The following is a 24,230-nucleotide window of genomic DNA, read 5'->3' on the forward strand; positions in this document are numbered from 1 at the left end:
GGCAATCCTTCACTAATAGCCACTTTGCCCGCTACTGGTCCACATACCAGGTCACTATTACACCTCCGTCCACCGCGCTGGTCGCTCACCAGGCCACCGTCACAGTCGATCACTCCCTGCCCAAACACCGTCAGCGTGGCACCCGAGACGTCACAGCGGATCACACCACATCTCCGTCCCGTTCACTAACCGTTGCCGGCCCTCGGGGCGCCGCCTCAGGCGAGGACCGTGTCACGCCGATCCGGCGACAACAAGCGGTGGCACCGCGGGCAGTCGGCCACCGGGCCTCCTCAACCGCTATCCAAGCGGAGCGGATCGCGTGGCTAACAACCGCAACCAATAAGAAAACTGGTAAAATGCACGCCTCCTGGCGCGCTGGCCATGTGCCATGCGGAAGAAATAGGATAAAGCTCGAGTGTTTCTAGCGAAGCGTGTTCAATGTGTTTCTTTCCACCTTTGTGCATGCCAGCGCTTACCTGCGTGTGCGTGTGCCTAATTGTGAGTCTGGTGGTGCCGGGCTCGGTAACGGTCTTCCACAAGCCGCAATTATATCCAGAAAAGAATAGGCGGCACTGCATGTTAACGTCCACGGCGGGCGGGGCGACGTCCAATTTATTTCGGTCGTTACAGGGAGTAGGCGGGGCTGAGATTCATGGTGGACACACAAGTATGCTACGAGCCTCGTTAGTTTTACAAACATCGTACATCTGCTGGGATCAGGTCGGGATAAAAAGAGAGCTTCATCGGTACGCATGTAAAATCATTCGGTAACAGGGGAGATAAATGTTAGTGACTGTATTAGATATAATGTAAAATTGGATCGATTTGACCGATTAAAAGCAGAGCAACCAATTGATGATGAGTAGACGCATAACCATCACTGTGAAAAACGTGATAGCTTAACAGGGATATGGGGAGGCAGATTTTATTGTTTTAGGCATCATTAAATTTAGCAGTAAAGACGTTGTCTTGCATTCCAGATCTTAGCTGCGGAGATCGGTAAATGGAACACGAAAATTGAATGAAGATTTTATCAACCGACAAACCACACTTGCAATGTTGAACTACTCGTAGACCCTACACTGAAAACAATTTAACCCAAGGCTGGCGAGTAAACCGGTGTTTTACGGGTACCCCTATCCGCAACCGTTTTTAACCACCCTCCCAGGAGTAGTGCTAGGTCCCATTGCGGTGTAGTCGTACTTGCTCTGAGCGGATATAACCGCTGTCAGCGAACAAGTCCGCTGAGAGCAGGGACGACTACACTGCAATGGGACATTACTGTACTCCTGGGAGGGTGGTTAAAAATGGTTGCGGTTAGGGGTACCTGCAAAACACCGGCTTATTCGCGGGTCTTGGGTTAAATTGTTTTCAGTGTAGGCAGTTGGCGTCTATAAATTAGAACTACACGTGTTCTCAAAAGCATTGTCACAAACTTATCTCTCAGCATGACCGTGATTAACGTTCAGCCGCGGTCTCATTGCTCTCCCTGATTACCACGCAAGCCCTCAATTTTGCCAGATTTCACGTCGGCATTGCACAGTGACAGGATCGTCTCATGCGAGCTACTTTTACAGTAATTAGACCGAGATGTCGGTAACTCAAACAGCCGTTTCGCCATGACTCGGGAGCACCACTTTGCATTGCCAACTCCATGGGGATGGTGAAATGCGTTACAAGTAAATCAGACAGTGGTGCCGCCGGTGAAAAAAGGAAACATGGATTGGACGGCGAGAGATGAGCCAGTTGCAATCAGCAACGATATGTCTTAGAGCCGAAGAAATGTTGACTCTCACCTATCTGTAGGCAGGAGGTCGAGGAGAGTGCTGTCGGGTCGGTCTCGGTCTCGTAACAATGTGTCACGGCTAGTGACCTGCCGTGTCCCGGTGCGTGACATGGAGGTTAGGGTGTCGAGACACGGAGCACCGAACGATGACGACTGGGTCGCTTAAAAACTATACCTGGCAAAGCTTTTTCATGCATAAGCAGAATGCTGTTCCAGAAAATGATAATGAACCATAACTATTTTGTTAAAAAAAATTTTCTGGTATGAATATTTTCTTGTAGCCGTTTTCGTTATTAACACCCATTAATGCCGCTTGGGTCATATATGACCCAAAAGCAACATCTTAACATTTTTTCTAAATGGAGGAAAGTGGCACTTTGAGGAACTTGTGCGTGTGTTTTGTTGGATTTGTGGGTTCAGCGACGAGCGTCGGAGCCGTATAAAACTCGTGTGAGCTCGTCCACTGAAGTTTCTGGAGCCAAAGACGACGGGACTGCACAGCCGCCGGTCACTGGCAATGGCGCGCCGTCCCAAAAAGTAATATTATGTTATGTTTGCACTTTACTATCTATTGAATGATCGTCCACCTGGCATCTAAATTTGTCTGAAAAAGACATGATGTATATTTTTGCCCTTCTTGTCGCCATCGGATAACTTTTTTTCCTCGATAAATTTTTCTCGATAAAGAATTTTTTTCCTCGATACGATTATTTATTTCTGGGGGTTGTGATCAGATCACAGTGGCGGATCCAAAGGAGGGGGGGGGGTCATATGGGTCACTCATGACCTCCCCTGGGACCCGGGGGCACCACCGACCTATCAGGGGCACCACAGGCCTAGTGTTGCGATGTTTGGATATCATGAGCGGACCGGTTGTCCGGGGCCGTGACGCGGGGCGGGCCGGCGACTCGGCCGGCCGAGGGACACCACGGGCCTGTCAGGGGTACCACAGGCTTGTTAGGGGCACCACAGGCCTGCAGGAGCACCATCGGCCTAGGAAGAGCACCACAGGTCTGTCAGGGGGCACCACAGACCTGCCAGGGGCACCAGCCAGAGGCCTGCCAGGGGCACCATCGACCTCACAGGGGCACCACCAGCCTCGCACGTGCACCTTGGGCTTGTAAAGGGCTCCACGGGCCTGTCGGGAGCACCACTTCAGGCTTGTCAGGGGCACCACAGTCCTGCCAGGACCCAGGGGCACCAGCGGCCTAGCAGGAGCACCACAGGCCCGCCAGGGGCACCACAGGCCTGCCAGGGGCACCACAAACCTAGCAATGGCACCACAGACCTGTCGGGGCTCCACAAGCCTGTCAGGGGCACCTCAGGCTTGTCAGGGCCCAGGGGCACCACAGTCCTTCCAGGGACACCACAGGCCCGTCAGGCCTATGGTGTCCCCTCTGGAGCACCAGAGGCCTAACAGGGGCACCACAGGCCTGCCAGCGGCACCAACGGCCTCGTCAATGAGACGTTGCAAAGCATTGCAATGCAGTGCCTCTTAATATTGTTTGGCTGAGACCGCTATACAGTATACATACACAATAAGGTATCTAGCTAAATCAGTTTTCGTGATAACTCCTTATTTGTGACTATGCCAATGCCGGTTGGGTCATTTATGACCCATACTTATAACTTGAGAACCGATGGAACAATTTTTTTTAAGCTTGCACAGTTTTCTTACTGGGACCCTTGTGGCTAACATTTGTTAAGGACAACTAAAGAATCAAAAAATAAAAATTCCGGCATTTAACTGCTGTCGTAACGTTAGCATTAAATTGTCTAAACGAATTCCTTACCGGCAACTTGCGAGAAACCGTTTAACGCGTTCACTTTATTACATTCCTCCACAATTTTCAGGCACTTTCAGATCCATTTTCCGTTTCTGTTCCCGGTTCATTTTTCGTCCAGCTGTGTCTCATGTGTCTGCGTTCCACCTGTTGTCCCGGTGCTGTCTCATCCCCAGCTACAGTGGGATTTTCGGCACCTGGCTTATGGAGCGCATCTGCCGCCTCCCGAGTCTCAAGTAACGGGGCAGGGTCCGGTCGTCTCTCGCCAGCTTCTTAGTAGTCTACACATAGTGGGACGCCTAGGGATGCATGTCTCCGGAGCGTTTACTGGCTGTTTCACACATTGTCTCCTGTCTCCAGATGGTTCAACATTTCCTCTGGCTGGTCTCTCTCCTGACCGTCGCTGGATTTGGAGGAGCGGCGGCAGCGGCGGCGACGGAGCTTCAGTCGCCGGTGGCTGACCTCAGCGTTACCACCGACTACCACAGCGCTGACATCAGCTGGAGACACAGCGGCTCCGGCAGGCCCTTCGGCTTCAGCGTCGGCTACTGCGAGCTGCAGGCCTGGGGCGCTAACCGTTGCAAGTCCAAGGTTGGTGAACCCTATCCTCTCGGAACAATGTGCTGATTAGAATTTTACTCATGCACTCCAAAAGCTATAATGTTGATATGTTAGCCGTTGCAACGAAGTCTTAAAATCACTTGTACCCGATCCCTTTAGCCCGACGTGATACCGCGTGACCCCAGGTGACCGACACTGACCCAACGTGACTGACGTAACGCGGCATTACCTCGTATGATCCCAATGACCCGGCATCACCTGTCGTGACCCTGCAGATCGTCCAGTGGCGTCCAGAGCAGAAGGACGGCTCGACTCCGTACCGGGTCACCATTGGTGGCCTAAGGATGGACACGGAGTACGAGTTTACCGTCACACCGCTGGACCGAAGGATGCACAAGGAAAGGGAGCAGAGTCGGCAGATGGAAGCGCGCACCAAGGCCTGTGAGTGAACGTGGAAAAGGGGTCTTCGAAGAAGCTATGTAGGGCCAGCAGACGTTTAATTCCCTGCATTTGCTGAGTTCCACAGTTTAGCTGACGGTCAAAATTAGATAGCTGATATTTAGACGATCGATCATGTCTTCTTGTGGAGAACGATACGGGATACATTTACGCACAGACATGAGCCAAGCTCAATTTCCGTCTCCAACCTTCTCCATCACGGAGAGCACGGGGAAGAGAAGCTTTGTGCCGGCGCCGTTCTAATTGGTAATTCTCGCGGGGTGAACGGTCGGCTTTAAAGCGACTCATTTGTCTTGTCACGTGGCCCAAAGGGACCATGTGGCTCGATAATCCGAGCCCGCCTGTCTGACAAGAGCATCTCTGCTGAAACCGGACCGGTACTCGACAGAGACCAATCACTCTGGACAAAGACTGGCCATATGGCGCTGTCTGCCGCTCTCCCTCGTGCCTAAACTACGGGGCAGTGGATATGTGAACGTTTTATCCCCAGGTTACCTAAGGTCAGGTCAACTGGAGCTAAGTGACCGTAGAACATGCGGTAGGCTGTGAATATAAATGGAACGACATTGCGAAGAATAGAAAAAAAAAATCAGGAGGCCCAGTAACTAAGCGTAAATTACGATAACCATGAACACGAGATAACGCGCGTATTTAGGTAAGCAGGAAGATATTTTCAGTATCCCACTTTTTTCAATGTTAGGTATAAAAACATATGGAAACATCCGTCAGCGATAAGTTACATACTAACTATTCAATCACTAAATTCCACCCATCTTCACCTTTTTCACCTATTCTTCCTCCCCAGTCTCGGCGACCACGCGATGTCTGGGCGGCGCCAGTGAGGTGACGGTCCACACCGGCCCCCACTTCGCCGGCCGTCTATCCGTCGAGGACGACCCCCGAGAGGAGTGTGGCGTACAGGGCGATCCTGACAGTGATCGGCAGGAGTATGTGCTGCGGATCGATCATGGAACTTGTCGAACGCAGAGGTCGAATTCGGAGGTGAGGTGATGAAAGGTTGGAGAAGAGTTAGGGTGAAAAGAGACAATTGGCATGTTAAGAGGCGGAGATGTTATGAAGGGTGTGAATAGAAAGGTGGGAAGGAAGATGAGGTGAAGTGGGAGAATTGGAGGGTGGGAGGGAACTAGGGAGCAATAAATGAATTGGGTGAGTCGATGTGGTTTCTGTTTCGTTCAATAACACAATAGTCTTTGAGCACGCTATTGTCATGCTTTTAACACGTTTTCTGCACATTTTTTTTTCGGCAGGTTCGAACGTTTGTGATGGTCCAAGAGCAGGATACAATTCAAACGCACAGCACCCGTCGGTTCCTCGTTATATGCAATTACGAATCGGAATCGTTCACCGTCAGTGCTGGGTAAGTAAAAGCTGAAAGAGAATGAAAGGAGAGAGAGAGAGAGAGAGAGAGAGAGAGAGAGAGAGAGAGAGAGAGAGAGAGAGAGAGAGAGAGAGAGAGAGAGAGAGAGAGAGAGAGAGGAGGGAGGGAGGGAGAGAGAGTGAGAGAGGGAGGGAGGGAGAAGCGAGCATGCTGCAACGCATAAATGAAACACCGCTCATTGTCACCCTCTGTCTTACTGCACCGTCTCTGCTGCAGGGTGAACCTGCCCCGCGTCGGACACCACTCAGCAGTCGGCTCTCACGTCCAAGAGGTCTCCCTGGACCCCGAACCGGAGCTGGCGTCACGTGATCCGCCCCGGCTGCTGGAGGTCACGTCACGTGAGGGCCGCCAGCTGATTGTGGCTGCTGACGGACCTCCGGCCGCCGCTAGCCGGGTGGCGCCGCTACGAGAGAGGAACGGCACAGGTATGGGATGAAATGGGACGGGGAGAGAGGGGGACAGTTAGAGGGAAGCGGGTATCAAATGCTAGTTCATGCATCGAACGATTTTAAGGCACATGGACAATAAGGAAAGAAGTTAACAGGCTGACATAATGTGCGAGGTCCGCTGTGTCGTTTCTATTCGCTCATTTCAGTACTGGGGTCTTTCCTGGATTCATACTTTATTTTCCGTTAACTAGCAGTAATTCTGTCGTTTATTAACCCCTACCCTAACCCGCACCTTCTCCTTCAGGTGGCGGCTGGGCGCAGCTGGTCCTCCTGATGGTGGTGGTCGCAGCCGTAGTGTTCGGTGTGGCCATCGGTGCCATTTTCTCCCGACGTGCGGCATTGAGGCGACGTCACAGCAGCGCCCACTCATCCGGCGAGCCCTCCAGTGACACCAGCTCCAGCTCCAGCTCCAGCACCAGCTCCAGCTCTAGCTCCAGCTCCAGTGATGATAGGAGAGCTGCGAGACTGCCTCTAGAGCTGCGGAGAGACGGCGCTCGTTCCACTCACGGCAGGCTGACAATGCCGGGTGGAGACTACCCGAGCGTTACTTGCTAGCAGCTGGATGAACTAGAGGTTCAGTAATTCACCACCGAAGTGAGCGTGGCGCTGGTGTATCGGGACAGGGATAGAGTTGTCGTGAGTCTGGTAGAGAGCCTGGATGAAACGCAGTGAGGTATGATTTTCTCAGCGAAACCATGGTATGTCTGCCTAGTGGATTCGCTGTGTTTGTAGATGTTTGTTGGATGCTGCGTGGTTGATGCTAATGTTGTTGAGACGACGCGAATGTTTGCACGGTGCGACTAGTGATAAAGTTCTCCATCCTTCTGTGGTCGACTTAGGCAAATGGTGTAGCCAGTGACATCGAGAGGTCTTCGTTGAGATTAGTCTGAGCTGAAGCTACGATCGTCCCCAGGAATACCGCTACAGAGGTGCAGTAAAAGTGCTTGCGACATGTGAGCGCAGTTAGCGTACCTGTTGTTGTTGTTGTTGTTCCTCCCGGTCACCGCCGAGGCGGTGACGGAGCCACGCGGCTCTTGTGGGCCGCGTAGCCGGCGGCCAAGGCCGCCACCACGTCGTCGCGCTGTACGTCTCGGGCCGTGCCTGTGATGTTACCCAGCGCTTGGAGGCGGGGGCCGAACAGGCACGGGCACTCCAGTAGTACGTGCGCCGGGGTGTCCGCGGCCTCGCCACAGACGAGACATCGGCCCGCCGGGCATGTGATGTCGTTGCACTGAGCGCACTCGGGTGTCGGTCTGCGCCCAATGCGGTGGAGATATTGTTCCGACCGTCCCCAGTGTCCCGATCGGAGTTGATGTATGTCGATGGCCTCCTCCCTGGTAGCGGCTCGGACCGGGTCGGGGGCGCGGTCCGCCATGACGTCTCGGTACCAGCCCGCAGGCCGGCTCGCTCGCCACTCCCTGCCGGCGACCCGCGCAGCAGCCCGCGTGAGGGTGCGGGCGTCGACCGGCGTCGTCCGCTGGGACATCCCGGCCGCCTCCTTCGCTAATGCGTCCGCCCTCTCATTACCCGGGAGCCCGCAGTGAGCCGGTACCCATTGGAGGTGAATTGAGCTGTTGCTTGCTTGTAGGCGCAGCAGTTGGGTCCACACACTGGCACCCAGTGTTGTGGTCTGGGCCGAGGCGCCTGCAGCCAGCGTTAGCAGGGCCGCCCTGGAGTCCAGGCAGGCGACCACCGGCAGGCCCGCGCTTCTCGGCAGTTCAGCGACTGCCTCCAGCGCTGCCAGCAGCGCGGCGAGCTCCGCGCGCGTGCTGGAGCACAGGCGGCCAGCAGGGACCCTCAGCTCCCAGTCATCTTCGGTTGGGGTGTCCGCGTACCTTGTAGGTATGTCCGTCTTTTTCTTATGTCAACATAGCCCTCTTAACATGTCCGTTTAATAGTGATATGTGCAGGAAGTTAAGTGTTGTCAAAACCGAGCCGTAATAAAAGTTGAAAGATATAAGAGCCAATGTTCATTGTTGAATGTAAAAAGTAGAACGCCGAACTAGCCAAGTGAATGAACTCTCAACTATCGATGGAGGAAAGCAAAGAAAAAGCGAGGGCGATTTCAACCCTGATCGCAATGGCAGTGAGCACTGAGCATGTTCGGCTTATTTAGTAGATTAGGCAGTCGGCATGCGAAAATAAATATCAGCACCTGTAAGCATTGGCACTATAAGTTTCACGTTCGTAGCTCATCAGACTTCAGAGATATACCAACACAAAATGTAAAGGGGGAGGGGCAGCTTTACGCCCCCCCCCCCCCCCAGCGTCTCGTAGGTTAATGACGGGATGGATCTATCTGATGTAGAAAAACGCTCGTCGATCGATCGAGTGGTTGCCGAGACATACATAATACATTATGCATAGGTAATTATATATGCGGTGCTTCTCAAATGCATCAACTAACCGTGGGCCGGTTGAGCCGCTCATATTGAAATTTTGCCCACAGATATACTCCTCCTGCTCAAAACAGCATCAAACTCCTTTGTTTTTAAAAGATGCTTCCTGAACTAATTCACGAGCTGGAAGGTCATTGAAAAATAACGCGCTTTCGGAAAATGTTTCGAAATGTGCGCGTAAAAACAACGATATTTGCATAATATAAAATAATACATACATTTTTGATAATGTAAAATAATAAAACATAATGATCTTATTTTGTAAAAAGTAGTTAAAAACCAATCAAATATGCTTAGACGAATATCAGTTCACGTGAGAGCATTCGCCTGTTTCAATAACACGGACACTATGGTGGAGATGTTCTGCACCGTGTCTGTCACACTCAGACGAACTCAGCCGCCAATTACAGATTAATTCTTAACTGCGAGCATTTTTACTTTTAACCCGCATAAATTCTAAATTATTTAATTACCTTATGTGGTTATCCATAATAAGCTAAAATTTGTTACCAATTTTATCGAAATGGAGGAGCGTCCGTCAAAGCTACAGATTTCAGTGAGTTCCATCAAGGAATTTGATCTGACAGAGGGAGAAATTAAAGCAGTCAAAAAGGAAAGCGAACTAAGGCGCAAGTCGGCCACTTCTACTGCGCTAAAAACGACCAGCCGAGATAATGTGCCAACAAAAGACCAGCAGAGCGCTGCACCAGAAAGTGACGTTAAAAGAACAGTGTCACTCTCAGCATCAAAGAAGGAATTTAAAACCAGTAAAACGGCTGTTCAGAAAAGTAATTCATCAGAGGCTGCACAGAAAAAGTCATCGCTTTCCACAGTTCCGGCTGCAAAGAAGAGATCTTCTTCCGTTGAGCAACACGCAAAAACGCAGTCACAGGTAAAGCTGGGAGACGGCAAAAAAGCATCGTCAGCAGAAAAGGTGACATCACGTCAGTCAGTAACTAAACAAAGGTCTAATTCTATCGAAAAGACTAAAACAAATTCGCAGGTCAAGCTAAAGGAAAGCAATTCGAAACAAGGCATAATAGTAAAAGTCAGCGAATCTGATAACCGATTTAAAAACCAGTCACAAGAGAAAGTCACTTTAAGTGAGTCGGCAGTCAAAAAAAGGTCGTCTTCAGCTGACCAAAACAACCGCAATTCGTCGAAAACTGGCCTAAAAGATACAACTTCAAAACCAGTGATTCAAGTTAACAAGAGCTCTACTGGTAACACATCCAAAGAGCCTTCAAAGAAGTCAAAATCGGCGGGTGCCGAGTCAAGAAAGGAAAATGCAAACGACACTCGCAAGCAAAACACAAGCCTGAGCGCCCCTGTCGGTAAACGGCAAAGCCAAGGCGCCATTGGCTTCACCAACCTCTTCCCACCGGGCACGACTGCTCTTACACCATCTTCCCTTGCAGTTAAGCCGGCCAAGTCCCGACAGGGCAGTGACCGGAGGCCATCCCACGTCCACGCCGGCGCCTCCAGTTCAGGAGGTCCGCAGCACGCCGCGTCCAAACATTCCGAACAAGCCGACCACGGTCATGGCGGCACACAGCATTCGCCAAGCGCCGGGCGCCAGCACCGCGAGGTTGTCTTTGTCCCGGACGTGACGCCTTTCTCAGACACACCGTTCCCCTTTGAGCGGTCGGACAGTATCAACAAGGCGGACTCTGGCTGGCTTCAGCAGGCGCTGGATACCCCGACACCCTGGGGCGGCATGGGCAACGAGGTGACGGCTGCGCTGCTGGCCACCTCCAGCGGCGCTATGCTGAAACCTCGACGATCCTCCTCGGTGACCCCTGCCCCAAAACAGCAGCCGTCTCTGAAGGAGAATCGTGGGACGTCGAAAGGAGCACATGCCAAACGCTCACTGGACAAACACAAAAGCATCACCGTAGACGAGGAGCCACAGTGTTTGTCTCTTTCGATGGCACGAGCAGTCACCGATGAAAAGAAGCGCAGTTTCTTCACAGTCCTGGACGACGAGACTTTAGAGAAGCTCCAGGAGAGAGCTGAAGAGCTGAAGAAGGAAGAAGAGGTACAGGCTCTCGCTGCTGCGGAAGAGGCGGCGTCACGTGCCCATCTACAAGAACGAGCCAGCGTAAGTACCATCAACGCGAAACGTACTGCGTCTGGGAGACGTGTGTCGTCCGGAACCAGCCTTTCTGCCGGAGGGAGGGCGAAGAAAAACGGAGAGGGAAGTGCACAAAGTAAGATGAGTGGTGAGGATATTTCGAACGTTGGCTCCAGCGACCAACAGACAAGGCTTATAACGCTGGAGAATCCCTTCAAGAAGCCCAAGAAAAACAAAGAAGACGAAGAAGGTGACATGAACAACATCTATGCGACAGCTCTTCTCGATAAGTGGATGGCACAAGGCAAGCACGAAAACAAAGCCCCAGCTGGTAAGAACACAAAGCAGGCCGATGCCAAATCAAAAAAGATCGGGTTCCTCAAGCAGCTGCTTCAAGGAGCAAAGAAGCAGCCAACCAACGCTAAGGAGAAAGTGCTTCACACGCTTACCGAAAAGAAGATAAACCTGCTGATTCCTCAGTCACTGCCGGATCCTCGGGTTATCGACCCGGCCGATCAGGTGCCGGTAGTGGGCGTGTCACCGATTGACGCCGTGCCGGACAGCGAGGCCGGCCACAGCCAGGGCACCGACTCCAGGCGCATACAGGAGGAGTTCTTCGCATCGGTCGACACGTACCGCACCAGCATCGCGCACGCGAGACAGCGCGTCGCCCACCGGCAGGGTCAGGTCGCGACCTCCGAGAAGACCGCTCCCGCCCACTACGTCAAACAGGCGGCTGGCACCAGCACAGATCCGATCGAGGATACTGAGAAGAAGCCACCGAAGACTGGAGAGGGAGAGGAAGGAGAAGAGGCGGACGGTGTTGCTGAAGACATGGAGGTCACTCTCGCTGACATTCTTCCAGATGAAGAGGCGGCTCGCCTGGAGTGGCGTGGGTCCTCCTCGTCCGAGGTGACCCTCGTGGGATCTGATGGGACCGTGTCTCGCCGCAGGAAGTCATCTCTGCGCAGAAAGAAGCGGGCGTCTAGCGCCGAAAAGTACCAGAAGTGGAAGAGAAAAACGTCCACCAAGGCGTACGTCGAGTACCAGAGAAGGACGGACCCGCGTTTTCACGTTGATGAGGACCAGACGTCACACTCGACCTCGCTGTCATGTAAGTACATAGTAAGCTGAGGCAGCCCTCTAGTAAAAGAGCACATTTAATACCATACGTCCTTTTCCATTTGGAGAAGCTGAAAAAGTTAGTGCTCGTATCAAACAAAGGACCCGAAATTACTCTGGAGCCAAATAGATCCCCAAAGCTTATGTATTTAAACTTCACTATGTTTACCAGAAAGCACGTTTAGCTGACCGATAGGCTAATTTGAGCCGGTTTCACCACGACCTTGCCTAAGCATGCTGTCCCGTCCCTTTCCATGTCGTCAGTGTACCCGGTCAGCAGTACTGAGAGTACCGCGGTGGGAGGACGGGCGTCATGGAGCGACATCAGCTCTGTTCAGACGGCCCCCGAGCCAGGTACGTACCTACCCGGTCAGCAGTACTGAGAGTACCGCGGTGGGAGGACGGGCGTCATGGAGCGACATCAGCTCCGTTCAGACGGCCCCCGAGCCAGGTACGTACCCGGTCAGCAGTAGTGATGTCAATTACAGAAAATCGGAATACCGATACCAAACCAAATACCAACTAAAACCGTGGGGAAATACCGAAACCGAACCAACTTTGAAAGATGAGGGAAATACCAACTTTTTACCAATTTCTTAGCCTCTTATATTATTATTATTATTATTATTGTTTATTCAGCATCGTCATGCGACAAAAAGATACATACCCCCCCCCCCCACCCACCCACACACACAGTTAATCAGCACTCAGGAGGTTAGTAGTCTTAACAGGCGCCGCGAGGCCTGACAGTTGCTTGCCAAAACCATCTTCAAACTGTCTATAAGACCACTTTCTTGGAGTGGTGCCCGGACTATGTCGTGATCGACGTACCCAGCAGCGATGTGCATGATAGCGCCGAAGTTCCCACCACACAGATTATATACGTGGCCAATAAACGACCCATCCAACTGCTCGGGGTACGTAGCAAGTCTGGCCAGTCCAGTGACGTAGGCTTGGCGAAGACGGTGGTCAGCGCGGAAAGCATTACGGAATGCGCGGAGGGCATCACCTCGCAGCACCTCACCGATGCGAGGCACCCCAGCAGCAATCAAAAGAGCCGTATGGTGCGCAGAACGCGGTAGACCCAGCGCTGCCTTGATCAGCGAAGCCTGTCGCGAGTCTAGACGCTCAATGTCGGCGGAACTGAGGGGAGCCGTCTCACAGCCGAAGATTAGTGCCGGCAGCACTACTGTCTTCCAGAGGAAGATTTTGTCAGCAGCAGTCAGGCGGTTGGTGAAATTGCCCAGGGGTGTGAGGCCATAGAATGATGCACAAGCGCGCCTGATGCGCTGAGCCACGTGGCTGTCTGTGCTGAGGTTGTCATCAAGCACCGTACCGAGGTGCTCGGTCGTCTGCCGGATCTGCAGCTGCTGTCTTGACAGTGTCCACCTCGGTGTGCTCGTGAATAGTTCCTGTCCAAATATAATACAATGGCTCTTGGTTTTTCCCGGTTCAGGGTGAACGAAGTCGAGGCGCCAAGTAGCCGCGAATTCTCCCACCATCTGCAGCATTGCACCGAGGTCACGCGCGTTCGCAGATATAAGGAGAATATCGTCAGCGTAGCAGATAGCGGGTACGTGCTGGCTGTGTAGATATGCTCCACGACCGCTGCGATCTAGGACCTCAATAAGAGGTAAGAGGAAGATGTTTGCAAGGGTTGGCGATAAGATGGCCCCTTGTCTGGTGCCCCTGCAGACCAGGAACGCTTCAGATGTGGCGCCACCAAAAGTCACCCTTGCAGAGAGGTGGCGGTACCAGGTGACCATGAGGCACCAGCAGTAGTCGCTAAGATAATCTTCCAGACGGAAGAACAGACCGTCATGCCATATTCGGTCAAAGCATTTCCTCGCGTCAAGGTTTGCGACAAAAACAGGAAGACCCCTGGCTCGATTCTGCTGTATGGTCTCTCCAGCCAACAGAGACGCTTGCATGGTGCCCCGATTGGAGATAAAACCAAACTGCAGATGATGAGGTTCAAATGAGGCGTTCAGTTCGTCTAGCACTAACAGCTCGAGCAGCTTAGATGCGCAGGTTGTGATTGAAATCGGTCGATAGTTGTCCAAGCAGTTAGGGTCCGATTGAGATTTCTTCAACACGGGTACAAAACGCTGTCAGCGAAGGTAGCTGGCACGCTACACGTGGACAGGCAGACAGAGAGAAGGTGCGCCAGAGCTGACAGGAGACAAGGCGACTGACCATAGAGAAGGTGCTCCGCCGTGATGCCGTCTATACCAGGTGCCTTCCCACGCTGTAACCGGTGAATGAGGCCTGCTACTTGTCCAGCTGAAACCGTTCTTTCGGATGCATCGTTATACATTAGTAAGGGTTCATAATACCAACAAAATACCAAACACATTAGGATTGAAATACCAAATACCAAGTTGGTATCGGTTTGGTATCGGTATACCAAAAAGTTGGTATCCGATTGACATCTCTGGTCAGCAGTACTGAGAGTACCGCGGTTGGAGGACGGTCGTCATGGAGCGACATCAGCTCAGTTCAGACGGCCCCCGATCCAGGTGCGTAGCATTGTAGGTATACAGAACAACGCTCAACGGTAAGGCATCGCAAAGAAAATAAAAAATACAAGGTTGCATATTACGAGTAAAATCAATTTCTTAAAAGGGTTGAATTGCTGGAAAACATAATTAAAAGATACATAATCGAGCAAAAATCGTTTTTCGCTGCTTCAGGCGAATGTGCTTTTCTTTTATTGTTGTCATCAACTATCGAAACAAAATTTTATGGGATGAGGCAACAGGTGAAACTCTTAAATGTACATTAGACTGTGACGTTTAAAAAATGTCAATGAAGCATAAGCATTTGATAATGAATCGTGACCGGTTATAACGTTTATTTGTAACGTTTATTTGTATTTTTTTCAGCTCCTGATGGTAGTTCACCGGGACGGTACGTAGCATTTTAATCTCATTTTGCAATACTGATTTAGCTCGCAATAGGTGCATACGCATCTCTACTTACATACTGCATCTCTACATTCTTTACTCATTAGAGTACTTCAGCTCACCCTGTCTCCTCTAACCCACGTCTGGCTTCTCACGCTTCCTGTCTCGGTCTTACCAGCGTAACCAGATCGACAGCGACGGAGGAGCAGGGCCGCACTGAAGGCACCCAGACCAGCTCCACCGAGTACCTGCTGCTCGATCGCCAGTCCTGCCTGGTGAAGGTGCTGGCTGCTCTACAGAGGCTCAACACTGACGAGGCGCTTCAGGTATGAGGAGACGTCCTTCACAATCACAATCCGAGATGGCGGCAAATATGAATATCCATATATTCATATCCATATATTCAACGAGATGTCATAATGCTAAGACTACGTGAAGGGAGGAAAAGAGCGCAAACTATTTAATACTTTCGTAGAATAAGAATTGTTAACGAGTTTTTAAATTTTAACGTTTTGTGTCATTCTTAAAAAATGAGCGTTAACTTTATCTGGGCTAGATACCTTCAATGAAACAATAATTTCGGAAGGTGTGATGTAGATAAATCGTGTGCCTTTATTGATGACGTTAATTGTGCATTTTTATTTATGATTACCAGGTAGCTCGCATTTTGCGCAGAAGTCTGGACGAAGACCGAGTGTATGAAGACGTAAACGTCAAACAAATTTTGGAGCCGAAGAGATCTTCCATCGACGCATCAAATAAACCTCTAACGAGAGTGGAATCTGAAAAGGTAAGTCAGCAGTGGCAAAAGACATTCAATAATTTGTCGGTATGTTCTTGCTCAAAAGTACAAAAGGGCATTTTCGCATTCCTTATTTGACGTTTTATGTTGATCGATTCTTTTGGTACCTAGACAATCGACTTTTTCTTATCCCTCTTTCTTTAGTCACTTCTCTTCCCTCTGTCCGTTGCAGGTGGTGGCGAAGGGCAGCCCGTCCCGCAGCGGCGCCATCCCGGAGATGATCTCTGACCAGGACTATGACGAGCTGACGCGCATCGTCTCACAAATAGATCTGATGGTGCGCTCCAAACTGCGCATCACCGCCGCCCCGTACTCGCTCATCTACGAGACGCTCATCAACTACCACCTGGAGATCACGCAGGACTACTCGCCCTCCGTGGCCGTGTTCAACTACTACCTCACCGAACAGGTGGGTTGGCGGTGTCTCGCGGAACAGAGAAACACTAAACACATCCCGCATCGTGAAAGTTGCGCAGAAGTTGAAAGTTGCACATCCCCGATCCCGCATGCTGCACCGCAACAATTGCAGCGGCTCCAAAGAGGGAATTAGTCAAATAGAAAACGTGCACGTCACGACGTAACCAATCACGTCGTGCTATAAAAAGGCAAATGAAAAGCACATAGATTATATTCTAAAACGGTCAACACGATCTTACGTTACGGTGCCTTTACAAAACAAAATCAAACTTTTTACGATGTTGCTGATACCGATCTTTGTTTCATTCCACTCTTCGCAGGGTCACCCGCTGTTCGACGACACGAGCGGCTTCTTCCGGCCGACGATCCTGCAGGTGCCCCGTGAGTCGCTCTACCCGCGACTGTACGCCCACAGGCCGTACGAAGAACCTCGAGAATTGCCTGCGGGAGGACGCCTTCTGGATCTGCAGCTGCTGCTGGGAGAGCTGCTCATCTGCCCGTTCTGCGGACATGACGTGGTCTGGGGACAGCACGAAATGTGTGTGAGTGTGCCTGTGTGGGTGCACGAAGTGAAGAAACTAATAATCGGGATGTAGGCGTGAACTGTCAAGGACAATATGGCAGAGAGTTTCGCAGCGTTTTTCATATTTTACGATGAAGCATGTCCTTTGTTTTGACAGTCTGTGTTATTCCTCCACCACGTCGAAGTACTCGTATATAAGCTTCCGGGAATAACCAGAGCTCCTGTCCACCCTCCTATTCCGTTGCCTTTCAGGTGGAGTTTTGTTGCTATTCGTTCGCCGAGGTCATCTCCCGTGAGTACGAGGACGACCTGGGTCGGATCCGGCGCCAGGCGGCTCTGCGCGGACGTCGCGCTGCCATCGGGGAGCTCGAGGAAGACTCGGAGCTGCTGGAGGCAGCCCTCAGCGCGGCCGCTTCCGATCAGCAGCCGCCCGCCAAGATATCATGTCTCGTGGAAAAACGTACGCGGCTTCGCGCACTAGGACGTTATGGACAGGACGGCACTGCTACTGGAAAGGCGCCCCACCTGCTGCCGTTTGATATGGACATGGTGAAGAAGGGTGAGTGAGGACTTGGGAACCCAGCTGTGTGATGATCTATTTCACGCTGTTGGGTCTAGTATCCTTTGAAACACGGTCAAATATCTAGCGAGGTGATTTTTATGTGAGGATGTGTGAAATACTTTTGGTATCGATTGTTTCACGTCAGGTAGGTACTAAAGGACTAATAGACTCGGTTTTTGATCCATCATGTATTTCCTTGGCAGCCTCAGCTGCGAAGGCTGGTGAGGCAAAACAGAGCAAGCACAAGTCCCACAGGAGTCGCAGAAAGTCCAGCGGTCCTGCCGACGAAGCCGGTAGGAGATCCGCCACCCGGCGCCGGAGCCAGAGACACGCCAGCGAGCCGAGCAAGGGCTCGCGCACGAAGAGATCCTCGAGACTGGACGGCGCCGCCGCGGGAGACGAGTCGCCCCCCACCGGCAGGCGCGCCTCGCGCAACAAGAAGAGGCGCACGACGAGGCGGGACATGATGCACGAGGTGGAGAAGCTGGAGAGGAAGATGGGTCGCCGTCTGACACAGGATGAGCTGGAGGCGGTGATGGAGGGTGACAGCGTGATGCAGTCGGACGCACGAGGGCTCAGTATCACCGCCGGAGGCATCGAGGAGAAACTGGACGTCACCAGCATGGAGAACATACCCGATCGGGTGAGCTGGCCGGGTTTTCATGGAAGTGGATGCAAAGTATGACGGAGAGACCGAGGGATAGCTAGGAGGAATGAAAAGAGGGATATTCAGGAACAATGAGAGAAAGTGCGTCATTTTTATTGCGCATTACCTACTGAGTTTGAACTGGGGAAGTCGATCATCATTGCCACGATTGAACATTTGCTGTTTCTAATTTTTACCTAGCGAGTTCCATGACGATAGTTAGTTTGAGAATATCGTGATTCGTGACTCATATACTTTTGTTTTCAGGGACCGTCCAGAAGGAGAAGTCCAAGAACTTCCCGGGACCACATTATTGATGATACGATAGGAATCAGGCGTAAGTACGATTGAGTTATACTTTCTACGTTTCGTGGTCTTTGAATTGTGCTTTGAGTTCATAGTTCCATCTTTTGTGGTCGATGGAGGATGACCTTATAAGTAAAGTTTCAGAATTATAGCGCATCGAATTTGGGCGCTGTGACTATCTCCTTCCATTCCGTTTTCAGTGAGCAGCTACATGAAGGACACAGACGACACCACCATCGCAGACACCGAGTCGTCTGCACCCCCGGCGCGGCGCAAAGGGAAGGAGCGCGGTGGCGGGCCCTCGCGACGCTCCAAGAAGAAACGGGAACGGGAGCGGGAGACGGAAGCCAGCACTGTGGATCTGGAGAGCAGGGACTCGAAGACCAAACGTGAGTAGACTGGATGGCATGACTAGGCCTAGCTGAATAATATGAGATACGGGATTCGGTCTTCAAAGCGTCTCAAGTTCTTGCGGTCATCCGCCGGTCCTTCGCCTTTTTAGATGAGTTTACCCTGCCTCATCTGTTCAAATCTCTCGTGCGGCCTCACCTGGAGTTCAGCAGTCTTGTTTGGGGTCCGTTCAATAGAGCTGATCAGAAGGCAGTCGAAAGGGTTCAAAGAAGAGCCACCCGGTTAGTGGTGAGCATCCGCCACCTTCCATATCCTGAAAGGCTGAAGAGACTGAAGCTCCCGTCACTGTACTATCGGCGTAGACGCATGGATATGATTCACGCATACAAGATGCTGCACGGCCACGTTGATACTGATCCTTCAGAGCTTCTGGCAACCAATCCTGAAAGGCGAACTCGGGGTCACACACTTAAACTACGGAAGCCTCGTGCAACCTGCCGTGCCAGACTGAATTCATTTTCTGTACGGTGTATTAACGATTGGAACGGACTTCCAGCAGAAATTGTACATTCGCCCTCAGTCAACGTCTTTAAGAACAGGCTGGATGCGCACTGGGAGTCGATCTGGTACTCCACTCCTGTAACAGACTGAGAACTAAGTGGAGTTATGGAAATCGGCGAGAACGGGCCCTACAGGACATCGTGCCTCTTGACCCGATCACACGAAGATTAAGATTAAGATTAAGAAACATATTCTCACTAGTCACTTGTATCAATGCGTCGAAGCAGTTTTGCTTTGGAGTTATTGATTGACTCATAGTTTCGCAAATCCTCGTTTTCGGTATTATAGGATATGGAATCTCTATAAGTTCTTTGATTTAGATAATCAGCTGGACAATGTTGATTGCTCACAGGTGCGGAGCGTGCCGAGCGGGACTCGGTCAGTCCCGACGACCAGCTGCACTACCGCCTGTCCGAGAGCGCCTTCCTCGAGGAGGGCGTCACCCTGCTGCCCTGGGACGGCTCGGACGGTGACGGCGGCGACCCATCTCAGCCGCAGCAGCAGATCATCACCCACCCTGTCGAGCTGTGAGTTATTGCAGAATGCAGCAAAATGCACGAGGTGATATTTGAGAGGATAGACATCGGATAGTGAAATAATTAGTTTTGGTTCGCCTTCAGTGTTGTTTGCTTAGGTCATCGAATGAAAAGTGAATGTTTCTGGCTTCCTGCAATAAGGTGTAATTGGACAGTTACTTGTGATTGGATACTTTAGGGCCTTTCTCTCGTTTTCAGTGGTCAGCGGCAGTTCCTCCAGGAGCGCTATCCAGACGGCAGTCTGTTCGTGACCTGGTTTGACGACGGCTCTGGACACGTCATGTACCCCAGCGGCGAGCCGGCCATCCTCATCACTGTGGAACCTGCAGGTGTGTATAGCACAGCATACGGGCTTACCTACTTACCCGCAACTACATAGTTGCGAGCGAACGAAGCGAGCGAAGTCTTACGTAGTATGGTGTAGAAAAGCGTCATATGTGAAGAACTATCATTTTACAGGAAGAGTCGAGCTCAAATGTCTGCAATATACACAGTTTTTGAATCGTTCACATGCTTGATGTCTTTTTAATGTATCCATGAGTGTCGCATGCAGTGCGTCACTTCGTTGTGTCGGGAGACATAAAAATGAAGCCGAATTTAATTGATGAATCCAAGGCCCTAAAAACATACAGTCGGTAGACACGTCACGTGGCTGCATTCAGTTCATGACCGGGAAATGAATGGACCGATAATTTTATAAACCAATTTGTTGATGAAGAAGGGATCGATTGATAACCACAGTGTTTGGCCGACCGCTCACACGCTGTTTTCCGTCTGACTGATAATGTCTGCCAACGAAATGCTCTGCGGCTGTTGTCTTTGGTGCTGTCACAGAACTATGCATATGTTGGAACAGGAAACGCAAGACAAACGGAAATTATGTGTCGAGAATTTCAGTGTAGTGCTGTAAATTGGACTCGGTTATACATATGCATCAATTTGAAAAAAAACATTCAGTTCCACACAAACCTTTTGACACTAAACACAAAAGGTACTATAATTTGCTTAATTTGAAACAACAAAAAAGCACCAGCCTACCATGTCTGGAGTCGGCTGACGGTGTTGCTGGTCCCCCGTCAGGTCGCCGGTTTGTGGTGCTGCCCGACCAGCCCTGCGCTGACCTGACCTCGCCAAACTGCGTGCTGGCCATGTTTGACCCCAAGGGCATTGGATTTGTCTACTCCAACAAAGGTGCCCCTAGGTGAGAACATATACTCAAACAAAGGTGCCCGAAGGTGAGAACGTACTCCAACAAAGCTGCCCTAAGGTGAGAACACGGCACATCGGAACGGCAGAAAAATAAGACTTCAGTGAGACGTTTTTAGACATACCTAAACGTGTGAAATAAAACTGCGCTGTATGGAGTGATGGAAAAGTTTGACTTGCAACTCTCTGAACATCGACATCCTCATCGATGCATCTTTATCACAAGTGTCAATTTCCTCTCTGTCCTCTTCTACCTCACTACTTTCCTCCATCCTCTCTCCCTCTCCCCTCAGACTGTTGCTGGACCAGCGGGAGGGCTGGTATCACCGCGATGACGGCACTGTGCGCCGGTGGCACTGGTCGGATCTGGACGATCACGTCCACCACTCACCCACGCTGCAGCCGGTCATCTTCGCCATTAGCAGACACGTCAGTACGGTGCACAGTGGGCTATAGCTCTAACCTTTAGGATTATGTATGTATTTCAAAATATTTTTTCATGAGTATCTGCGCTATTAGCTAATGCGTAAAATCATGAGCAATTTAAGCGGCATTTAGTTGATGGATATTGGTCGACTTCTGCTTAGCCGGCCACGTGTTTCGCTCGTGCTAAGCTTAAATCATGTTTGTTTTGTTGTAAGGTGTCTCCCAGTTACAAACTCCCTTCCACGTGGTTTGTTCATGCACAGCATGACATGAATGTTTTGTTGTTTGAGGTGTCCCAGAGACAATGACGTTCAGCATTGGTAATTGCGCTTCGTTTATTTGTCATGTGATATAATGGGACGTGGGCGTAAGGGTAGCAAGACCGACCGATGTCAATTATAGGACCGATTTCATTCCTTTGTAGATCTAATGAACGGGTTTGCATGTCCTAATAAGTAATAACTACTTGTGGTTGATCTATATAACGCTGCTTATGCATGAACCCAACGTTCCTAATCGATGAAATAAAATCAATGCTCATCAGTGTTAGATAAAATAGCGTGCCACCATGCCATAACTTCGAAAAGGAAAAGGAAGCCCGTGCTGTTCAATCAGCCTGTATCATGATCGAATGATCCGCGTGTGTTTACTCCCTCATGTGGGTTGACAAAGCAACAATGCGCAGACAATGCTCAACATTTCATTAAATTATTTGTTTTCGCTAGTTACTACCCCCCTCCCTTTTTACCAAACTTATTTCATTTGCTAGATCGGTGAAGATAAATAACGGGCCTAGAATCAGTTGACTAGCGTCGTTACCCCCATGACATTACCTAATCGCTTATTGCTGGATCCACCCCGTAACATGTCGATAGCGTGTTGATTTTCTCATAAGCGCATTCCCTTACGAGGCAATGTAATCCGTCTTTCACCAGGTGGCCATCCGTGTAATTCGACAAGACTACATCGTTCTCTCATTCTGGGCCAACCAGCGCAGCGCACGGTGAGGACTGAGGGTGGACGATGACCGATGGGATGCTAGAAACACGTTTTTTCTTTGTCAAAAGCTGACCGAGGTTGATGGCTCCAGTAAACTTGCACTGCTCAGTGCTTTTATAATGCGCTCGTCCACAACTTTCTTTTTAAAGGCTGGAAATTTGGGCTTTTCGGGCGTTAGTGCCTGCGCCTGTCAGGGGATGACTTCCAGCTGCTTTATTAAAACCCCGGTTCTTGCACGCTCACCTTTCTGAACCCGCTATTCAGCTATCAGGGATCGAAATTCGAATATGGATGATAAGCGGCTCCCCGTCCATCCCTACCGCCTATTTCCCCCTCTTGCCGGCAGGTTTAACGTCGGTGTGACTGCGGAGGCGGCGACGGTGACGCCGGTGCCGGGAACCGCGCCGCTGTCCCCGGACCAGTACCGACTCGTCTGCCAGGGCACCGATCAGATGGAACTGACTGAACTGAAGGGACGAGTGCGGCGCATCCTGGCAGAAATGGCCCGCATCACCGACGAGCCCGTCAAGTACCTGATTTATCATCAGAAACTGCTGCAGCGTGGTCTGAACGTGCCGCTAAGGTGAGAGGAAAGGAGGGAGAGAGGTTATAGTGGGTAAAGTTTGTAGAACAAGTGCTGGGTGGATAGACTGAAGAGCAGGTTGGGTCTGGCGCAGTTGTAGACTGTAAATGTCTCATAAACCTTTCTTTTGATCCATTTGATACATTTTCCGTCTTTTTCTCGTCTCTCTTATTTTGCGCTTCCACTCCTTAATTTCTTTTCTTTCCTTTCTTCTCTCTTGCTCTCGTCTCACACACGTCCCCTGCGTCCGCTCCAGGCGGCCAGTCCCGCAGTGGCTGACTGCCGAGCCGCGCCAGCCCCGGCTGCCTGGTGGTGTATCCGCCGCGCTGGGCCGTCGCTCGGCCGCGGCCGCCGCCGTCGGCAACTCTGCACGACGCGCCTTCCTCTTGCAGAAGATGGCACTTCTGTCACATTCCGAGATGACCTCTGCGGAGCGCCGCGCCGGTTCGGCGGCCAGCCAGGCCCGCTCGCCCAGCCTACAGACGCTGAGCCAGCCGGCCCCTCTGGCCACCATAGTGCCGCCGCCGGCCGAGGTCACGTGATCACAAGCAGATGCCGGTTTGTTTTGTATTTTGTTTTTATGTCCTGTCCTAATGGTTTCATTGAGTTTAATATTTTGTTGCCGTTTTGGTAATAAAAACCAGATTTATTGTGTGCTTACTGTGCGGTAACTGTTCTTGGCCTAGTTGCCCCTTATTTTAAATAACTATACCTCATTATTTATTCACTATATAATAGTTTTATTGATGTCTAACGAGTTTTCTGACTGGCCGAAGAGCGACTTTTTTCCTAATATATTTGTGATACTTCAGTAGGTACAGAGACAAGCTAGATATAATAAGTCTGGACAACTCCAACGAGCAAGGGGAAATGGATGTCGCTGACTGACTCCTCGTTGGACTTCGACAAACATACACGCATTGGCCTACGCAGTAGGCACTGAAAACGGATATGCCAGTTGGCGTATGGTAAGGTGAAATGTCAACCAATATCTAGCACCTTAAAATTGAGTATCGTTGACCTTCTCCCGTCATGGGCAACCCGCTCGTTTTTTTCTCAAAGCTCCAGCTCGAGATGAGGCCGAGAAGGAGAGGTCTGATCGACCCCTTCTGCCGTACATTATTTGCAGTTAGAATCAAAAGTCGCAAATGAAATGCAGTCGCTATTTCTCCTACGCTTTCTGAGCAACCGCGAAAAAAGAAGCCGGAGATCGGCTCGACCAGCGAAGGTTAAGTTATTGATGGTGTGAAAAGGGCATAAATGTGTCTATATAGTCTACCTAGTAAATATATCTGCAAATGCGCACACTTGTCGTCAGTCCTCAGCCATTACAAGAGCTATCTACAAATAGGCCACACATGTCTTTTAATCTT

General features: G+C 50.9%; 2 protein-coding genes across 2 annotated transcripts; both read left to right on the plus strand.

Annotated features, from left to right (window-relative positions):
- The first annotated feature begins 1,895 nt into the window (after window positions 1-1,895).
- Window positions 1,896-7,450, plus strand: LOC122377800. Its single transcript, XM_043358230.1, has 7 exons — window positions 1,896-1,901; window positions 3,931-4,161; window positions 4,407-4,572; window positions 5,396-5,592; window positions 5,859-5,968; window positions 6,206-6,414; window positions 6,683-7,450. Exons 1-7 carry the CDS (start codon window positions 1,896-1,898, stop codon window positions 6,991-6,993), a joined length of 1,230 nt encoding a protein of 409 aa, XP_043214165.1. The 3' UTR covers window positions 6,994-7,450.
- A 3,602-nt stretch (window positions 7,451-11,052) lies between these two features.
- Window positions 11,053-23,507, plus strand: LOC122377801. Its single transcript, XM_043358231.1, has 18 exons — window positions 11,053-12,025; window positions 12,314-12,484; window positions 14,919-14,943; window positions 15,118-15,265; window positions 15,595-15,729; window positions 15,914-16,150; window positions 16,479-16,700; window positions 16,934-17,240; window positions 17,447-17,886; window positions 18,157-18,226; window positions 18,396-18,584; window positions 19,460-19,634; window positions 19,842-19,972; window positions 20,724-20,844; window positions 21,143-21,278; window positions 22,211-22,278; window positions 22,621-22,857; window positions 23,114-23,507. Exons 1-18 carry the CDS (start codon window positions 11,053-11,055, stop codon window positions 23,397-23,399), a joined length of 4,071 nt encoding a protein of 1,356 aa, XP_043214166.1. The 3' UTR covers window positions 23,400-23,507.
- Window positions 23,508-24,230: the final 723 nt, after the last annotated feature.

Source organism: Amphibalanus amphitrite, unplaced genomic scaffold (genome assembly GCF_019059575.1).
Source record: "Amphibalanus amphitrite isolate SeventyFive unplaced genomic scaffold, NRLGWU_Aamphi_draft 000051F_arrow, whole genome shotgun sequence".
In the NCBI taxonomy this organism is placed as follows: Eukaryota; Metazoa; Arthropoda; class Thecostraca; order Balanomorpha; family Balanidae; genus Amphibalanus; species Amphibalanus amphitrite.